We start from the raw sequence: 21,816 nt of genomic DNA on the forward strand, positions 1-21,816 counted from the left end.
TGGCAAAGGGTTATGAAATGCGTCTCTCTCATGTGGTATATAGTCTGAGCAAATGGGCCCATGTGTTGTTTCATACACTGAAGCAACTGACATTAAATGTGCTTGTTTATAACTCTGTTTCCATCATTCACTGTGGGAAGTTTTCAGACAGGAAGCAGATACATCTTCATAACTCAGTTTTTTATATTAATTTTATATTATATTCACACATCCTTTTCTCATACATCTTTATGATACCTCTAACATTTTGTAGCTTCTTTAGAGGACCATAATGTGCACGTTTTTCCTCCTTTTCTGCATAGTTTTACTTTTTTGCCTGGAATAGAAGAAACTTTAAATTGTGTTTTCTATAAATGGTCAAAATCATGCAAATCAACTGCTATGAATCTTTAAGACAGATGATTTCAAACGTTTTTCCTTCTGACACCTTAGAATAAAGCATGTCCAGTTGTGACCCTTTCCCACACATTGCATGTGGGATTTTCCCTTTACAGATAGTTTAAGTTATCAATGATTCATTCAGTGATTGTATTTATTTGTAGAAGTCTGAAGAGATCAAACTATCCGGTATTTTACAATAAAATATCTCAGATTAGAGGAAAGAAAAGAGGAAGTAGAAGAAGTATTGTTTTTTTCCTTCTCTCCTGTTCTGCAAGCCCACAGATTTATCTCGTGACCCCTTGAAGGGCCCTGGCCTCTACGTTGTGAACCACTGCTTTAATACTGTAAGTGGTGGAAGCTTTATTTTTTTCAACTAATAAGCTATTTTCTATTTGTCCAGCGGTATTTCCCCCCAAAAAAGACAAGTCAAACACTACCAACATTTAATTTCCCACTGGACTTAATGTTTCATGACAGGAGTAAACAAAGTTTCACAGGACGCGCATGCGCACACAAACAGTTGTCAACAAAGATGGCGCTGCCCAGAGGAGCTCTGCGTTTAAACCAGCTCGTTATCAGTCGTAATTTCTACAAATTCACCTCATGTGTTGGCGTGCGGTCGTTGTCTGATAACGTGTCATCTAAACCCGTACCGTCCAGTGCCACAGAGACCGTGGGGGACCATTTAATCTACACACAAGAGCACTTTGCATTAAAGGAGACCCTCAGAAAGGTAACGCTGACATATTCTGTATCGCTAACATCGTAGCAAGCTTGAAAAACAAAGCTAGATTTAGCTTGTTTTTTAGCTTGTGACAGGTGGATATTTAAATGTATATGTGTGTTGCTTGAAAGCAGCAGTGTTATTCTACTTAATGCAACTGTAAGAAGCGGCGGAGGAGCAGTATAATGAAAGTGGGTGACAGGTCACTAAGTTGTTATGTAGCGTTGGTCTTATTTATGTAACAGTGCGTAGGATCCCTACTAAATGTGTGCGTACGTTCAAAGGAGGAAATGCACGTACGTCAAAAAAAATTCACATGTTTAAAACCCTGCATAAGCCTGCCAGTGAGCTATTTTATAAATCCTAAATCAACCTGTAAATGCGCAGCTGGTCACGTCCCGCCCTCTACACGCCCACATTCCACCATGCACGGTCAACGCCAAGCACCTCATGAATGTTGATGCACAAACATGACCTGGGGGCCTCATTAATAAGCGTTGCGTAAGCACACAACGTTGTGATCTATTAAAACAAACTTGACGGGAGAATGTCAAAGTACACAAACTCATGACCCAATGCGTACCAACATGAGGCGGTGAATTGAAGCCAGACTGTAGAAATTCAATGTGAGAGGCGTCTTTACAGGTATGACGATGCCTCTCACATTTAATCTCACTTCATATGAAACGTTACTTTGCACTTATATTTATATATATATATATATATATATATATATATATATATATATATATATATATATATATAGTTATCTGATGAGAGTATCAGAGCTCACTGGTGTCACACCTTCTCCAGTCACCTCACCTTCATCTTCACCACCTGCACATAAAGATTTGCAATGTGTGGAAATAAAGCCAGTGACTGCTCTCGTAGAATTACTCCATATTCTCATTATCCGCCCTACTGCATAATGCCACAAGAAAGTAAATTAATACATACATTTTAAAACCTATCCAGGGGGGTGGATGCCACTGATTGTCGTGATCATTTTGGAATCAATCGGTCTGACTGCTGTAAACATAAATGCTACAGTGAGACTCGTGATGTGTTATGTTGCACACTAGATACTCCGGCACTGTTAGGACTGCGTTTATGGAAGAATCAGGAGGGGATGAGTGCTCTTCCTCTCTGTAGTCGCCGTGATTCACCGTAAAGAACCACTGATCAGCAGGCTCATGTTTATCCATCAACATTCATGAGATGTAATGCAAACATGGAGCTCTTGCTGATGCTCTGCTGTTGAATGAGGAGGAGGGGAAAGCATTATACAGTTGATAGCGACGCGTCTCGGTGTGATCGGCCCCCTGAGGGCTACGTTGGTTTATGGTACCGAACACAGCCTGCGGCTTGCGTGTTCTCATGACCCATCTCGTGCACTCTCGTACACACCACTTCATCAATGTCAGCCCTGCGTTTGCCGTGTGCCGCATCTCTGCTCTTGCACTGAGATCGTCCACATCACTGGTTGTCAGTTCAGATTTATATATGCCAGGAGTTATTGTGTGACTTGCAGGCCATGGATGCACACAATATGTGGTTAATCCGAGCCACTGTGTTTGAAATGTGAGGGAGCATAATGAAAGAAATGGAGGGAGGGGTCCCGGCACAAATCGATACTGCAACAAGAACACATTTAACAGCTACGCTTCAGATAAAGTATGATGTTTGGATAGCACATGCTAGATGTTTCTCGGAGACTAATGTTACATAAACAGTATTAGCTTGCTAGTGTTGACTGTGTAGGCTCCCCTGCACTTTACAGTCGGCTTCATATTTAAACTATTTCCCCCCCTTTGTATGTCAGGTCAGTACACAGAAGTCTCTGATGCCAGAGGGTTTGCTGAACTGCCTATCAAACCAGTGACGCTAGCCAATGTAGTTCAGCCAAAGCAGATATATTGTTTGTTCGTGTTAAACACATTCTTGGCACTGAATCATATATTTCATCTGCATTATCTAGAAGCCACAGATATTGTACATTTCCTTTTCTTGTTGAGTTTGGCAGATTCAAAAATACGCAGTAGGAAAACAGGTTGTGTAATATGGGAAAAAGTGATTCCCACTTTCTTTTGTACAGTACACACACAACGATATAAGAATGTCTTTTTTTCCATGAAATTGCTTGACATAACCTGGAAATATTCTGGTGTAGCTAATTTAGTCTCAAAAGCCCGGAGGAGAAGTCAAGGTGTACTAATCATTTAGTATTTACTCAGATTTCTCCAGTATTACTGTATATAGTACATTTATATTGTAGCTTTTGAACTGGGTTAGGCAGCCGACTATTTGCTCTTTGCTTTAGCAATGGTAGGTTTTAAAGTGTTACTCTTCTTTCACAAACATCTTTTCTTTCCCCACGTTTGTTCACTTAAACTCAGTGTGCCTCGCCTGTTTTCAGATTTCCGACATGCAGAGCTTTTATTGTTGAAAGCTAAATATCAACAGCTGCTAACTATAGTCGTAAAAAAAATTCAAAGCAGGTATTTTGTAATCAGAGTGACTCATTTAGGATACATATTACTAGACCAGACTTTGGAGACTGCAAAACTAACAAGAGGCTAATTTAAGGCAGCAGGCAAAGATGTTGCGGTAAATGGGGGGGGAAGCTTGTCGTGTGACTAAACCTTCAAAAGGATGCAAGGAGGATGAAAATAAACTAGCACTGGGAATAATGGGGAGGATGAAAATGTGAAAAGGAAATGCAGAACAATATGTTGGCAGTGCAGGAAAGGGAACTTGAGGCAGCGTGGTTTATTAAAGGAATTCACTGCCGGGTGATGTGTGTTTATAGATGCTGTTGGGGTTATAGGAAATCCTTTAGTGACTGTCCAAGGTCAGACGTTCATTGTGCCAATGTTTTTATTTTCTGGTAGTGATTGGTGTGTGTGTGTGTTTGTGTGTGTGTGTAATAGTGTGGTGCTCATTTATAGATGAGAGAAACGACATCCCATGCAAAGAAATTAGTCAAGGTTCCTGTCGCCCACATGTACAAACCACCAAACCGTGTGTGTGTGTGTGTGTGTGTGTGTGTGTGTGAGTGAGAGGTCAGCTTCTGCTCTTAATGAGGACAAGGAGCCAAAATGTATTTCCTCAACACTTCTAGGAAGAGACTCCTCGTGTGCAGCCTCCCATGGTTCCAGACTGGGATTCCCCGGTGCTTTATGATGGTTCAACCTGTTGGCCCTTTCGGCTGTTGTCATGATGAGTGTTTCTGTGAGTGAAAGGCTGTACAAGCTTTTCATCTCTGCTACAGAACTCTGAAACTGTAGACACTGTATAACGCATTAGGAGTATAGGTTCTTCTTCATTTCATCAATCCAGAACTTAGCAGCCAATGCTGGTAAATTGCAAAATAGCCGGATATAAGATAATACAACCAGAGATATCAAGATTTCAAAAGGATGGTTGAGCAACATCTCTGACAGCCGACACATTTCTATCTCCTCATAGTAGGATGATTTTGCAAGACCTGATAGTGCGATGTTCTTGACCCCGTTCCACTACTGGGCAGTTCAGGGATGTGAAATTGCTCTGGTATGCAACACAAATAGTCCACAATAGAGATGAAGGATCACTCCCCGATGAACTTTTAATTTCCCTTTCCTGCAGCTCGTCATCCCTCCCTTTCCCTCCTCTGAACTTTGAACACGGATGAGTTTACTGCAGGTCAAAGGGCACCCGAACCTGCCTTTTTACTGCTTGCTCTTGTGTTGGCCGTTATGCCGTTAACAGATTCAGGCCCACGCACGTTGGATGTCGTGTCTGTTTTCTGTTTTGAGCAGTAAAAACACGACTTCCGTGCTTTCTGTCGGCCTCGTGTTCAGATGTTCCTCAGCCGACGCGTTTTTCTTGGCTTGTCGAGTGGTTGGCTGGTTTGGTGTTTGTGTTGGAAGGGAAAATGAGCGTGCATCACTTTTGCAATCCTGGAAAAAAAAAAAACCTGTGGATTCTTCTTCAGTACTTTGTTGTTATAGTTTGAATGGTAAAACACACAGGACTAATAGTGAAATAGCGTTTATTTTTCACAATCCAGATGATTGCACATGGCTCATTTACCGTAAAACATTACGTGGGCGAGACTTGAATTTAATGTTTCCTCTTCATGCCCCATGAAATACCTCTTTTTGTTTTGATTATTACTTTTCTTCGGCTTTACTCACTATTTAGAGCTTATTGTACTGAGTAGAATAACACATTGTGGAGCGCATTGTCATGGCTCTGTTAAAACCAGAGATGTTTATGCATTAAAGTGAATAACACCAATAGCAAAGCTTTTGTAGATGTTTACAATATTTTTGCTAAAAAGTGCAAATCCAGTAGTTGGAGAACATTTAAATTTGAACTGAGAAGCATTCAGCAAGAAACACATTCACAGCTTATAGGTTTTATTTTATATTTATTTGATTTAAAAGGCAGGCACAGTACTTAATACCAGCATGAAACTGTTGTTTGCATCACGTGCACTCACATTTCCTGTTATAAAGCCTTCTGTGTGGGGCAGAATTGTTAAAGTATTGTCAACCAAATACCACACTATATATATCTGCAGCCTATTCTCTGCAAGTTCCTGCAGAATTCTGCACCCAAGAGCGTCCCAACAGATTGATAAGTGCTTCTCCAGCTGTGGACCACTTCCAGGTGCTCGACATGAATCACGGCACCAACGTTCAACTTCACTAACATTTTGGCCATGACTCATAAGCTGTTGAAGCACAATGCTGCTTGAATTTGGTGACGAGAGACAAAAAAAAAAAAGAATAGCTTCTCTCACTGTACTTCTGCGACATGATTAATAGACTTTGTTCCTCCCTTATGAATTCATTATTATATTTAGTTCTGATAGAAATGAGCAGGCAGCTGGTACATTTAGAGATATGTGACGTTAACAACATCCGTCTCCTATATAGTGAAAATTATTCGTTAACCTCAATTCTTCTCTTCTTTTTTTTTTTGTCCTAATCTTAAAGCAAATAAAAAGCCGTCCTTCATGTTCAGCCAGTTGTGTCTCCCAGGCTTTGTGGCGGAATAGATGGAGTGGCTGCTAACCAAGAAGGAATGTCTTTATTATGGGTTTCATTACCGAGCTTTATATTTGCATGCTGTACTAAATATTACTTTAGAGGTTTTTCTACTCTGCCAAGAATAAAACGGTGGAGGAAACACTGAGTCATTAGAATATTGCCTTTCAAATGGTTGGATGCAAAGTTGGTGAATATCAGCCCAGTAGTGGCTGACAAACAGCTCAAGTGTAAAAGTCTCTGTGTCATCCCTTTTTAAAAAAACCATATCCCAAAACCCTAATATTTTATTGGACAACTTTACCGTTTTGTGTTGTCACTAAATTCTCTAAGTGTCTCATTTTAAGCCCGTTTTTTTTTTCTGCTCTCAAATGTCACGGAATGGGATTGAGGCCAAACCGGTGCCATTGTTTTATGAGCCTCAGCTTTTCATATCGTATGTCACTAGCCAAGCCTTGGTTATCCGTCGAGGATTGATAACATGTACATTTAGGAACTAGCATGCCATGCATGCTGTGATTGTATTTGCATCATTGTAGATTCACCACGTATTACATCTCTCCAGCCTGCTCTCTATTCATTGATATATAATACCTTGTCTGCTAGAGGTAGATTACATAGACTTAAGTAGAGACTTGCACTGCAAAGCAGAAAACCCGTAAAAAAAGTCCTTGTGTGTGTTCACTCATAATGTAGATCTCCTTGGTGTCCGTTATGAGACAGGAAATAGAAAAGCAGCGCTCTCAATTGTTGTTGGAATCATAATGAGGTGAAAAAAAACAGCAATATGTGCTTAAAACTCACACATTAACATATCGTATCTCTCTCCCGTTGTGTTTGTGCTCCAGATCATCGACCAGGAGATCAACCCCCACGTGGACCAGTGGGAAGCAGAAGGGACGTTTCCAGCCCATAAAATCTTCAAGATCTTAGGAAATGCCGGCTTTCTAGGAGTCAACAAACCAGTTGGTAAGAGTTGTTGAAAAGCAACAAAAGCAGCACATTCATTTTCATAAACACACGTTTGGGTGCGGAGTTCACTACTCCTGTTGTTGTGGAGTTTAGCATGACGTCGCTCATAGGAATGAAAGTTGGTGTTTGTCCACCTGTATCGTGTCTGTAATTGACTAACAGTGAATACTGAAAGGGAATTTAGGATTTCCTAAATGTATTTGATTTTCTTTGTTGTTTTTTTGTTGAGACAAATGACATGTTTCTACAAACCTATGACGGTTTAATTACTCTATTCGTTTTTTGTGCATTATCCGGTGCAGAGCGATTAGGGAAAAGGTTTGTTTGATTTAGAGACCCAGAAGCCTTTTTATTTTGAAGGATGTTTGCTTTCAATGAAAGGATCTAGGGAGATAATAAGCCTGCTGGGAAATGGTAATAACCTTCATGTCAAAGTGCCAAACTCAGTGCACCTTTTCGTAAGGTTGGAAACTCATTTTGCCTTCACTTTACATTTTTGAGTATTTGCCCAGCTTTTAACATTTTACCTGCTTTCTTTTTATACATTAACCTGGATGCCATGAATGGACGAGTCAAGAGTATAAAACTAATAAGAAACCCAAAGATGTGTGGCTTGCGTTGAAATGGCTCTGGAAGTGTTTTATGGCTCAGACTTTAGTCCATTTGTATTTTTGGGCATTTTAGTAGTTTTAGTTAATCCATTAAAATATGCCAAATGAATCACCTGTCTTCATGATATATGTTTTTGAGACCTGCTGTCTCTGTTGCCTTTGCAAAAAATCCTCCCATGATACATCTGTGAATTGACGAGGCCTTTGCTTTTAACTAAACCATTTTTCAATCCAAGAACAGCCGTGAATAACAAGTTACTCAGAATCACAGGTTGTGGTTAGAATTTGCCTGCAGGGATTGGTGGATAAAAAATGTGTCCTGCCTGACCGTCTCCGCTTCAAGGAGCATTAGACATTTCTTTTTCACAGCTGGATTCATTTTCTATTCATATTCTCTCTCTGTTTGACGGCCATACATTACCGTTGGTTTAGAAATGTTTCCACTGTGATGATGGCTGCTGGTGTCACAGCAACATCCCACAACAGCTGCCTGCTACACTGTATCTTATTTCCAGATGTGTACCCAGCTGTGTCACTGCTGGGATGAGGGAGGGAGTGGGATGAGTGCTGTACAGGACCACAGAGTGGCTGTGATGTCTGATTCATTCTGAATACATAAAGAGATTTGTGGGAAGTATTTGACAATCTGAAGCAGAGATCTAAAATGTCACAATTATACAGTACTCAGTTATTCACGCATTAATAGATATTTCTCCCATAATTCACCGCTACTCATCTTGGACTTGGCCGTGATATTATCACTGTTATGCTGGAAAAACAAATCTATCAACAAATAGTGTTGAACACGGAGCTCTGCGAGGAGGACTGCACGACAGGTCTGTAGGTCAAAGAAGAGGGAGGGCGAGGGAATTAAAATGTGCTGAGTACACAAGGCTTAAGCATTAGTTGGCAGGATTAGAGAGGAGGAGGAGCAGCGCAGGCAGCGGAGGACTGTGTGGAGACACATTGTATTATCAGGTGGTAGATTACCTGGGTTAAGTATATAGAGACAACTGTCAGGGTTGACATGTTTCTGCATGCAATTTAAATTGAGCTTACTAGTCTTTAAAACTCTAAAAGAAGGACATCTTAGGCAGTAAAAGCTGATGAACGAATGTAATGCTGTATTCAAAAAGATGGATGCTCAGTTGCTACACTGTGGAATCTGTCTCCCTCTCATAATTCTTGCTGCGTTTGTCTTAATATTTGTAAGAATATTAGGATTAACCAAAGCTGCCGTGATATTAAGTCTTCAACTAGACGTGGCTTTGCTGCAGTGCTGACTAATGAAGCGGACTCTCAAAGAACTCTGCACGGGGTTAATTGATTTAGAGGCTGGGTTACAGGAATGGGGATTCAGGAGTCTGTGCAATAGAAATGATTCATCCGGTGGAATGGGAGAAGAACTCGGCAGCCAAATACATTACAAAACAATCTCATACAAAAATAGACACTCATGGGATAAGACGTCTGCAAATGTCGTGAGATTTCATAATCTGGTCAGAATAAACGTAAGAGCCTCTTGCGATGTGATCACACCGGCCGTGACTCAAACATTATTCTGTCTTGTTGCGAGGGGAAGGGTAAACTGCATGCGGAATAAGTGAAGTTATCTCACTTTATAGTTAGAATTGGGAAAAACATTCTGAATATTCATATACGTTTTATGGCAAATAACTCTAAAATGCTCCATCCAAGACTAAATTACTTGTTATAGTTTATTTAGATTTCTCAGTACACATTAAAAGAGCCACGCTTTACACGTCATAGTGTAAAACAAATCTACTGTCAGGACTTGGGGGTTAAGAAGACGACGCCCCTGCTTTGTATCTGGCAGAGGACCGGTTGCACGTTTATCGCCCATCTTTACCTGATTTCGGTGAGGTTTCTAAGCCTTTAATGACTAAGTGTGCTCCTCCGTAGGCATCGAGGACAATCAGGGTAAAGTGAGTACTGGGGAGAGTGCACTTAATGGATTTATGCAAGGCGACAAAGTTGACGCTCCTGTTGACACCTTTTGGAGCTCAGCGTGTCCCTTTTTTATTTAATCCACTGACAAGAGCACTACACTTATTTTCCACTCTTTTTCCATGCACAAGGAAAGGCTTTACTACCTTCAGAACACGAGAACAGGAAGTTTTCCTAAGGCAGCCGCGTTGAGGGAGAAGACAGGGACGACCCTTGGCTCCCTGCCCGTTTCCCTCCGCTCTGAGCGAGAGGTATCCGCAGTTCACACCATGGCAATGGCCTCTTGTCTCCTGCCTGCCTGACAGAAACTGGCAGCCTCCACAGTTTTCCATTCAACTGAACATATTTGCTGCTAATTTTTCGATGAATAAGCTGTCGGAGAGACTTGTGTGTCCAGGCCGTTTCCTTTCTCCCAATTTGTACTTTAGTAAAACTCTTGATACACGCATTACAATGGCTTGTGTTTTCTCTTGAGAAACATTACTAACGCAGCTACTTCTCTGATTTTATCGTACATCGCACTGTAATGGTGATGCATGCATCCAGGGGTTGAGAAATAGTACAATTGTTACACAACTGTCACGGATGCAAGATTATGACAGTGACTCATCGGCCCTCTTTCCCGTGTTGTCACCCTCCAGGTTGAAGTGTGTTTTAATCATTGGGGCACTCATGTTGCTGAGCACATGGAATAGAAAAGCGTCCTCTCTTCGACGTTGCCCGTGTCTGCTGGTGCTGCACCTTTAAATCCTCTCAAGCTTCATCCTTCAATGTGTGCTTCATATGGAGCTCCACCTGATGAGAACCTACGCTGAGGACCATCTGGCGTTCAGAAGAAACATGTGTATAGAATTGACATTTGTGACAGAATTGTGTTTGTTTTTCTTCTGCTTGCTTGTTCAACCAGACGGCCTGCTGTTTAGCTTAAAGTGGGATAAACCTCGGTGCTTCCCTTGGTCCACATCATCCACCGCGGGGTTTCCAGAGACTTATCGCTGCACAGCTGCACCTGTTTCCTCTTATTTTTGGCTTTCCCACTCCCCTGTTTGCCTGTCCCACTATATCGCCCCTTTTTTCTCTGTCCCCATTTTACTTTAGCTCTCTTTCCTTTTTCTCCCCGTCTCTCTCTCTCTCTGACGGTCTGCCAGACTGTGCTTTCCATTATTTGATAACTAGTGTGACAGGTGATATTAAACCACTTTGCTCGAGTTGTAAGCCTCCATGTGGTAAATTCGCTAATAATTATTCATTGTCCGTCAGTGCTAGTATCCATCACCCAGCGGCGGGCACACTGTTTTTAGTCATGGTGGAACTGAGCACCGACCATTTCACAGATGCTCAATCTTGTTACTGTCGGCTGACGGGACATTAGAATGAAGAGATTAGCCCTAAACGAATAACTGTCATGTTACGTTTGTTAGACCATGCGTGGGATGACGACGTCCCAGTTTTTTGTACTGCAGAAAAAAACTTACAATTTTCATATTGTTTTATTTTTGAAAGGATCTGAATGTGTCTTTGTTTAACACAAACAACTTCAATAGAAACGCAGTATAAAAGTGAGCGCATTAGCCAGCTCATTCCATGAGCAGTGGAAAGAAAATTGCCTTCAGCTTTAAGTATATTGTGAAAAAAATGCATTCATTTCATAATAGACGGTGCGACTGATGATGAAAGGCAAAAAAGAAAGAGATGACTCTTTATGTGGATAGCTGGTCTTTTAAACATGGTTTATGATGCGTCGTTCAGCTCCATTAAGGATCTAAGGCAAGGTCTTGGAAAATACCTCCACTGCCAGAATGAAAGAAGTAGACATCCAAATGGGTTGTTCAAAAGATGAAAATCAAGTTTGATATGCTAAGCAGAACAGATGAGATGACACTGAGATGTCAGTGACCCGTATCCTTTTACACATAATTATTACAGATGGCACAATTAATGAATACATCCTGTAATTAATTGAGCTCTTGAGCTCAGTTCACAATGTTATGTACGTGAACACCAGTGTGTTCGGAATATTAGGCAGGGATCCTATCACAGAGACGACAGGAAAGATGGAAGAGAGACGGGGTTGGAGGGTGCACGGCAAGTTTAAGGTGACTGTTGACCAGGTTGCATTGGTACGCCATTGTTGCTTCCTCCTGCAGTTGAATAGTGAAGGTCCACATCTAGAATCAAAGGTTATAAACACGGAAAATAAGAATCCACACAATGTACAATGAACGTTCAGCCTTGAACTGTCAGCGGAGAAAAAAGGAGTGTGTTTTGAGTACCTTTTTTAAAGTGCTATACAGATAAAATGTGTTATTATTATGTTGTCCTGTGCAGAGTATGGAGGCTTGGGTCTTGACTTCAGCTACAGCGTAGCAGTTTCAGAGGAGCTGGGCAACATCCGCTGTGGAGGCGTCCCCATGGCCATCGGTGTACAGACTGACATGGCCACTCCTGCGCTGGCCAGGTACAATCCCACAAATTCAGGGGTACATAATAGAGCATGCGCAATATTTGATAAATCTACTGATATGTGTCTTTTGTGACAAAATGTGCAGCTTTGATCTTCACGCACCAAATCCAGTGTGTTTTCTCTGTTCCCTTTTATTAAGCAACTCCCAACAGTTTGGGTTGGAGACATGTCTTTGATTGTATATTTACATTCTGCTCGCTGCACTAATCTCCCTCCACCTCTGCCTTTCCATCAACAAGGACAACAACTAGTGAGGGACGAGGGAGACAATGTCTGCTCTGTGTTTTTGTTCCTTTTCACATCATCACTAGAGCCACTTGTAACAGAGCTGGAACGGTTTCATTCTGAGGTGATAAAAGGTTGCCTGTATTGCTACCCCTGGCAACAATTGTCGCCCCAATTAGCCTCCGGATAATTCTAGTGTGTTTGACGTACGAGTTGTTAAAAACAAACCCAACGTCCAAACTATTTACAAAAGCATCTTTGTTCCAGAAATGTTCTTCATTGTTTGGTCCAGCTCTGCAGAGCTGCCCGTCTCCTTTTTCAATCATCTCTGGCTTGTGTATATTTTACTGACTGTTATTGCTCTATATACGGACAATGATCATTTTAACAGCTGCACTTGTTAACAAGCAGTAAGTTGCACTAGTGCTTAATGTGATGCAGTTAGAATTTTATTGTGCTACAAATGCTATAACCAAATGCATACCGTTTCAACTGGTAATCCTGTCCACTGCTAAATAAATGAACACATTTCTACAAGGATACCACCTCCGGAGGCAGAGGATTGATTATAACAGGTTCTGCTGCACCATCTGCTCCATTGCGTATAGTAAACAACTGAAGCTGACGTTTACTGCTGCAGAAGTATCGTAAAAAGTATCATCTTGGCTACTTTTTTACCATATTCTGTGTAAAGTATATTTGACTTTAATGTTGGCAAACCTTTACATATGCAGATGAAGATAAAACTCAAGCCAACAATATTAGCCCTCTGATATATTGGCCTCATACTTTATTGTCCAGACCCTGTTTCACTGTCTCAGTGGTCGTATTAAAGTTAGGCTAAAAAATACTGCCTGTTGTCCATCTCTTTATCAAAGTTACCCTCCCTAGAGAGGGTATGTGTATTAATATATTTAGTAATTGTTTTTCTCACCCATGTAGGGCCTTGGCTTGTTCTGTGATATCAACCTGCTATGAACCTGCTGCAGGTGGCAGAAGACAGAATTCAGTGAAACAGACAGTGGGAGTCTCAGGAGCTTAATTAGGGGATCTACACTTGATTGTAGCAAGGTCTAAGAGAGCAGTAAAAAAAAAAAAAAAGATGGAGCTTCAGGATAAGACTCCCTCCTTCGTCCCACTGGAACTGTAATTGCTTCAAACACGGCAGTTTTAAAGCACCAAACGATCTCCTGCTTTATCTTGCTGCAGTTGCACTGTACAGTGATAGAGTTTTACCCAACTTTCATCACACACTTGCCTGACAATCGTGTTTGTATTCGATGTAAATGTGGAAGTATTGCAGGAAATCAACAAGAAATGCTCTTGGATTCCCCTTAGTGTCAATTTTGTAACTGCTAATTAATACTTACAAACGGGCTTTTATTTCTTTTGTATACGTGTGCAGGTTTGGTTCAGCTGAGCTAAAGGAAGAGTTCCTCCTTCCCTCCATCATGGGGGACAAAGTGGCCTGCCTCGGAGTTAGTGAAGTCGGAGCCGGCTCTGATGTCTCAAGTACGTCTCTCCTTTATCATCTTCTGCTCATTTATTATCACATAGTGTTCTTTTAAGCTCCTGAAGGACCATTTTGAAGAAACTCATGCTGCAGAAATGATTGGGCAGCAGCTTTACAATCAATCTGGCACTGATATTCTCTCCGGAGAGATGGGTGGCATGATTAATGGGAAATACTGCATATAGGCCTACATTCTCCATCATCAGATTTCACCACCTTTTGCCTCCTTTTTCTGTCTTAGTATTATGTTTGAATATGCCAGCTTTAGAATCAGAGGAACATTTTTAGCCAAAATTGTATTTCTTGGGCTAATCATCTGTTCAAACTTTGCATTGAACCTTTTATCCTTACATTTAACTCCCCTATTTTCTCTCTTTCGCTCCACCCATTTAAACACCACACATCGATTCAGGTATCCTGACCAAGGCAGTGAGGAAAGGGGATGAATATGTGATCAACGGGGGAAAGATGTGGACCACCAACGGAACCCAGGCTGACTGGATATGTCTCCTCGCCAACACAAGTGACGGGCCCGCACACAGGAACAAATCCCTCATCTGTTTGCCCATGAACCTGCCAGGTAGGTCTGTTAATTATCTGTGGGATGATTTACCTTTTTAATAGCAGAAGAGATTTTTTTTTCGGCTTTTAAGCCGAAAATGAACCATTGTAATTGACATTCATCATCTGGGATTTAAGTTCATCTAAAAACAGCTCTCAAGTTTAACATTCTGTGTTTTTCACTTCTACTAAAACAGATGATTTACTGCAACATTCCCACGTGATTTTCTTGAGCACATTACCATAAAGCCCCGCTCTCTACAGAGTGCGTCTGTATCCGTTCTATCAATAGAATCTGTTATTATTCGTGTGCCTTTGCCGAGATGCATGATGACGTCAATTTCTCTTTCTCTATTCTTCCCACTGTAGGAGTGCAGATCGCCCGCAAGATTGATAAACTCGGTATGTGGTCATCAGACACAGCTGAAGTGTTCTTCGATGACGTTCGTGTGCCCTGCAAGAACCTCATCGGCCAGGAAGGCATGGGCTTCACCTATCAGATGCTTCAGTTCCAGGAAGAGAGGCTCTGGGCAGTGGCCAATGGTGAGTGAGCCCCCCCCCCCCCCCCCCCCCCAAGCATATCCAGTAATCGGACATCATCGTTCCTAGTTTTCTTTATTTTATTTCTCACTTAATCCTTCACCCCCAACGCAGTCTTTCACCACATCTCGTCTGGCTCCTACTGATCTTAACCGTAAATTGCACAGTTTATTGTATTAAGGTATCATTTCCGTTATAGTTACCGAGAATTAGGGAGTTCAGGTCACATAGTTCAAGCCACTAATCTTCTGTAAAGTAGTTGTTTGCTTTTGATTTTGAGTAGAAAGCATGCATCAATATTTCCTTTGGCAGTATTTATGAGAAAATGTTAAGGAGAAGTGGGACATAACATTCCGTTACTAAATCTGAAGCTTATGCATCTGGCCTGGTAAACTTTTGTGCATCATATCATATATTTAGACATGCAGTAGTATGCATGTAGTAGTAGTAGTAGTAGTAGTAGTAGTAGTAAGGTCACATCTCTGTCTCTCTATCGTAACACCTCCAGTCGTGACCATGATGGACAACATCATTCAGGAGACCATCCATTACACACGGCAGAGGAAGATCTTCAAGCAGCCTGTCCTCTACCACCAGTCGGTTAACTTCAGGTTGGCCGAGCTGCAGACGGAGGTCGAGCTGCTCCGCTCCCTCCTCCATCGCTCCACAGGTGGGGTCCCATTATATACAGACATTACATAACGAAAATGAAAGATTAATATTTGGTAGTGTTGGCTGCATTTGGATGACTCTGTTCCCTCTTAACGTCATCCGTTCTTGGCTCCGAGCGTGGAGGCTCACAGAATGAGTATAGCGGTTATAGCATCATCACAGCACATCTGTGTGAATGTGTACATTTGTGTCTTTTTTTTGTGTAGCTACTGTATTAGTGTTTTTTTCCAAACTTTTCCCCAATTACCAATTCACTGGTACACCTTTTTGCTAGTACATTTATTTTCAAAATACACATTTATCTACAAAATCAACCTTTTTATAGATTAGGTTCCTTTTCTTCATAAGATAAGGTAGATAAAGTTATTTCACATTCAGATATTGCATATCCCTAATACCCTTAAAACCCAGACCAGGAACATATATGCTTAGATTTGTATGTGCAGTATTTTAGGAAAGTCTTAGCAAATGAATGCATGCAGCTTTCCTTGTGGCACTTAATACCATAGATAAGACTGAGGTCTCAGTAACAAAAGCCACAGTTGATTTAGCTCTCGAAGAATGATGCGAATGCCAAACTAGCCTTGAGTGGGTCATTTGTCCATGTACAATGCAGCAGGTTGGTTTAAGAGATAGAGGACAACGTTCAGGCTGGAGAATAATGTGGTTGATTATTATTAAGTGATAAGTTAACAACAATATGTTTGGCTGGCTATAGACAGAACAGTAGTTGTTAGCTTTAGCATCAAAATTGCTTGCAACTAGATTGCCAAAACAACAAGAATTTCATGGATGAGTTGCATGATTTTCACTCTGGAGTTAAATTTGATCCTTCTTATAGGGTGCTAGCATTGCCTTTTCTGTTTTCCCATGTAATTATTTTAGTTAATTGTTATTATGTTCATCTATATTTGCCTCTCAGAGAACATAAATACATTTTTTGTCAGGGTGCAATTGGGAGTTAAGTGTCTTGCTCAAAGACACTTGGATTTGGGACGGGGGGGGGGGGGGGGGGGGGTCCAACGATTAATGGCTGGTCTGCTCTACTAAACTCCTGTTGTTTCTGTGTGTACTGGCAGAACATCAAACCCCACAGGCTTGGCCACTTGAAAACTGGCCCATACACCGCTCCTCCAAAAGATATCCCATGTGCTTTACGCTGCAGCGTTTATGATATGAATATGTGGGTGTGCATCTGGCCGCCGTGTGTTCAAGGTCTTGTGATTTTCTCGTTATGTCTGTAACCAATCCAGTGGCAAGCAGCTTTGAATTCATTCATTCTAGCCGGTCCAATTCGCTTGCCCAGAAACAGAACTAAGCTTTTGACTCTGTTTGGCGCAGGTAGATAAACACACAAACGAACTTCTTTACAGACTGAAACAGGACAAATCATGCAGCTCACACATGTTCCTCTGGAGGGTTCCTACGATAGAGGCATTGATCAGCCACCAGTGACTCTGAAATTGAACCACGTTTGGTTATTGTCTTTGTGTCCCTCGCTACATTCTTTTTAATTCTCTTTTATCCACCTGGACATTTTTCAATCTTCCATGCTTGTGTCGCTACTTCTGTGTCCTTTGATTTTTTTCTTGTCTCTCTGCAGCATTGTACATTAAAGGCAATGATGTCACCAAGCTGGCATCCATGGCTAAGTTAAAGGCAGGCCGCCTGGCCAGGGAAGTGGGCGACAGCTGTCTCCAGTATTGGGGAGGAATGGGCTTCACCAGTGATGTGCTGGTCAGCAGATTTTACAGGTGAGTGTGGTCAGAGAAAAGGTATCTGAAGTAGAATGTCTTGAGTTAAGTGATGTGGTTTTGAAACACATTCTCCATTACAGTGATTTATAGCAAATACCATGATTTTCAATTACTTTCAGACCCGTGCACTTTTATTCATCTCATCCAAAATAACAAATATCTGTCCGCAAAACCATGACATAGCATCACTAACGCGTGTTGCTAGCCAACTATGAATATTTGGCAGCCCACTATGCTTTTTGAGAGGGTATAACATTTCTATGGTAAGAGCAACTCCACCAGTTGGCAGGAGCTTGATGAAGCTTACGGTAGATGCACGAGGAAGTTAAATCAGATTGATTGATGGCTTCTACATGAACATAGCATGTGATCAAGTTATACAAATTCTTGAAGACATGCAATTAGTCTCAGTCTCCTGTTGCGCACTGTTGGACTGATTCAGAATCTGTAGACTCTTGTTGTACACTGTGCTGACACCTACTGATGGGGCATATAATGCAGCTGAACAAGGGGTTCACGATACAGAATGTTACAATGTTACAATGTTAAACAATCATTGCTGCAATTATTCAAGTGATTCAAATTTTGAAGGAAATTGTGATGATTGTTACAGAGAAAACGCCTGGTTGTAATAACGTTCTCCTCTCCACAGAGATTCCAGGTTAATATCAATTGGTGGAGGGGCCGATGAGGTCATGCTGGGAATCATCTGCAAGTACATGGACACACTGCCCAAGAAATGATGTCATAAACACCTGAACCAGACGGACTGATGCATGCAGATAATGAGCCAATCATTCCCAATTGATTGCTAAACACGAGTCACCTAAGTGCAGTTCTGATATGTAAGGAATCTTGACATATACCAGGAAGTTAGATTGTTCTAATATTTTGCCTTTGATTGTTTTAATTGACCTGTATGTGGTCTGATTAGCTCACACACAGAATTATGGAGCTCCTGTGTTCTTGTTTTTCAAGAAAAACTAAATCTATATTTTTGGAATAGATAAAGTAATGTGTGCAAAAATGACTTGTGTAAAATAAATATCCTGCAAAGATTTGAATGTTTTATTTGTTATTGACAAATTTATAAAAGAGTAAAATACCAGTTCAGTTTTAATGTTTGTAATGCATTCTCTATATGTGTAAGTAGAACACTTATACTGGTCAATTCAGAGCATAAAATGTGTTTATTTACATTAAAGATTTTTACAACCAAAATAAAACGATAAAGAACAGTTATTCATTTTTGAATGGCTGCCAACTGCTGTAATACATCCATTCATTCTTAAAAACAAAAACACTAGATTATTTGCTTCAAGTAGCATTCTATAACTTAATCACTTTTAACACATTGTATCAACAGATTTGCCAATTAATCATTATCCCATCTCTCATAATGTGCCCCCGACTGCAATTAAGGTTTTTGACACCGTAGTATCAAGATAAGCTGATCCTTTATTAGTCCAGCAGTGGGGAATATCTTCTACAGTTGTTACACATTCAATGTTGGGTCTCATCTTCTCATCCAGCTAAATTGGGCTGATATCAAGCACATACATGTACTGTCCGTGTCTGCTTCAGATATACATATACAGTACACAAATCCTACTTCACATGGTCATTAATCATCTCAGACCCATTTCACTTTTTGGGGTTCCAACACATAGCATCAGTAGGAGTTCTTTCATGACTCAATTTTGGGGGTTTTATTCATGAAATACTTGGAGATGTGGGTACATGTAAAGCTGAGACAATTAAACAAAAACATCCCTGCTTCTCCTGAGCAACATTATGCGGGTCTAGTTTTGAGGCTCATCAGCGTGACACAAACTGGATGAAGAAGGGGAGTTAGGAGGCTAACAGGGCCCGCCTATCACCTCAGCTTAATGAACCAGTACAGGATAAAGAAGACGAAAAGGCAGAAGAGCAGCATGTAGCACAGCAGCTTGGCCTGACTGCCTCTGGAAAGCTTCTTCACTCTGCCGATAGTAGCACCAAGCAGGCCGCCTGTTGAGTCAAAGTCTGTGTCCTGATGTGGGATAAAAAGGATACAAAGTTTAAAGTCCATGTAGGCCAGGAAACAAACATACTGTAACAAGCAGTCCCTGGGTTTACTCAAATACTGTGAAATGCAAGTACAACTGTGAAGCACTTTGATAATTCCACACTACATTTCAGAGGGAAATATTATATTGTGTATATATAGTTATCTTTATGACACGTTCATCTGAAAGTTATATTGATGATTTTTAATACAAACTGTATACTCATCCTCTATTATATGATTAATTCAATTTAAAATACGCAGCAGTACATAGGATGTAAAAATATCTCACCCTACCAGCTGTAACATTAAAATGATGCTTCCAGGTTAATTAATCAATAATCAATTAACACTCATAAATACTTTTACTGCCAATACTTTTGTACTTGTGATTTCAATGCAGGACTTTTACTTCTTTTACATAGGGATGAGTACTTTTACTTCAGTAAAGAATCTTAAATAGCTTTCCCACCACTCATATTTAGTTAATTTATAGTCAGTATGAAAATAAAGTAAAACTTGCCATATCACCCAGCATTGTATTCTGGTATTTGACTTCCGTTCCAATGTCGATAGACAGCTGTAAATATCAAGTAACAACACATCAATATCACATTTAAAACAACCATATATATGTTTTGTATTCACCAATAATGAAAACATTTAACTACATTTCATCAATAGTTACTTACACTTTTCAAAGCAGAGACTTTAGCTCTCAGTCCCTCCTGTAGATGTTCATTCTCCTCTTCATACACACTGTATCCACTCGCCACATAGTTCCCAGGGCCTCCTTCGCCTAAAGAACGACAATTAACACACCGCTTAGTTAGCCATTTTATCCATTAGTTTGCTATTTTATCCGTTCACAACAACGAACGTTCATGCACACATGCTAACAACATTAGCTTACGTTAAGCTAGCTGTAAACCAACGTTCGTCTGTCAACGTCTGTCTCTTACCCAAACCGGCGCGTCTCATCTTGAACCAGTGAAGTTGTCCGGTGGTTTAAACGTTTATAACTGTGTAACGTTTAACTCAACAACGTCGAACCGAATGTAAGATAGATATTACAGCTAACGGTGATGGGGTCTCTGTGGCAAGTTTATACCAATAGGCTTTAACAGCACCATAAGCCACGTCATCATACGGTGGCCGACGAGGACTAATTCTTCGATAACAAGTCCCGTTATGCAAAATCAGATGAAGGCACGCATAAGCGGGAATACTGGTGTGTGTGTGTGTGTGTGTTCTTTGCTCATTTAAATATTTGTTGATTAAATTGACAGGTAATAAACTGATTGTGAAGTCTGTGCTTCAGAAATTAGACAAACAGGGGTGAACGTAACGTAATTTTCTCTCGCTACTGCAATAAAGTAGTTTTTTTGTAGGCTATTTGGTATTCATCATTGTAAATCACTATCAGGTCATGAAAGAGTCCTGATAAAGTATGTGCCAACAGAACAGAAGAAAAGAGATAAATCAAGCTACAAGTGAGTCTACAACGTTTGTTCACCTCAAGGTATCCAATTAAGGATCTAAATTAATCTTGATTAATCGCAACACATGGCGAGCCTCTTAAGTGACACACCCACCGTGACCTGACCTAAACATTCGGGCACGCGGGGTTCAGCTAACATGCTAAATGCTTATACATGGGTCCTCCGGTAGAGATCTTCCAACTGTATATTAATGTGTTCCATTGATTCTCTCATATACAGCACGCCTTGGCTGGCAGCACAGTGACAGATTCAAAGAGGGCCTTCCTGCGGCTTAATCGCTCACGGATGACCCTTTTTTGCCAGGAGCTGGCTGCCCTGGTATTCACCAAGGAGGTCCTTGCTGCATCCACCATGACTGGAAAGTCTGGCAAAATGGGACCTCCTAAAAGGCAACTAGACGTTGCCAAAGTGCAAGCAGTAACAGGTAGGTCATTGTCTTGAGTCGTATGTAGACAATTTAAAGCTTCTGTGATTTATAAAGCAGCAGGATCACATGTTCGTGGTAAACACACCACCAGTGATGAAATATATGTTTGACCTGCACTGGTAGGAATATTGGCATATCCTATTGATATAGTTCCTCAATGTTAATCCTGATTTACTGTTCAAAAAAATTATATTGGTTCAACAGGATTTCCTTTGTAGTCAAAATAGAAGAAAATGTATGAATATGCTGTGTGACATCATCTCTCGTCTCTTCTCTTAACAGATGCTGTTATTGCGGAATTTCCCGAAACCAGAGCCTCGGACGTGCGAGCGGCCATCCGGAGGAAGTGCAACAATGAGCATTTTAACCCAAAAAAATTAACATGTTCATATTTAGAGAGCAAGAGTTTGGGGATG

General features: G+C 40.8%; 2 protein-coding genes across 2 annotated transcripts; one reads left to right on the forward strand and one right to left on the reverse strand.

Annotated features, from left to right (window-relative positions):
* Nucleotides 1-913: 913 nt before the first annotated feature.
* LOC306708394 (putative acyl-CoA dehydrogenase 6) lies at nt 914-18,457 on the forward strand (the record flags this gene model as incomplete). The annotated part of the gene is made up of 9 exons (XM_079176230.1): nt 914-1,114; nt 6,990-7,110; nt 12,021-12,150; nt 13,787-13,893; nt 14,307-14,474; nt 14,825-14,998; nt 15,504-15,665; nt 17,271-17,421; nt 18,077-18,457. 9 exons carry the CDS (start codon nt 914-916, stop codon nt 18,165-18,167), a joined length of 1,305 nt encoding a protein of 434 aa, XP_079032356.1. The 3' UTR covers nt 18,168-18,457.
* A 138-nt stretch (nt 18,458-18,595) lies between these two features.
* Nucleotides 18,596-20,590, reverse strand: bet1 (Bet1 golgi vesicular membrane trafficking protein). Its single transcript, XM_079176231.1, has 4 exons — nt 20,434-20,590; nt 20,164-20,270; nt 19,995-20,051; nt 18,596-19,456 (listed from the first exon to the last, which is right to left on the reverse strand). Exons 1-4 carry the CDS (start codon nt 20,450-20,452, stop codon nt 19,301-19,303), a joined length of 339 nt encoding a protein of 112 aa, XP_079032357.1. The 5' UTR covers nt 20,453-20,590; the 3' UTR covers nt 18,596-19,300.
* Nucleotides 20,591-21,816: the final 1,226 nt, after the last annotated feature.

This window comes from Pholis gunnellus (genome assembly GCF_910591455.1).
Source record: "Pholis gunnellus genome assembly, chromosome: 16".
Lineage (NCBI taxonomy): Eukaryota > Metazoa > Chordata > Actinopteri > Perciformes > Pholidae > Pholis > Pholis gunnellus.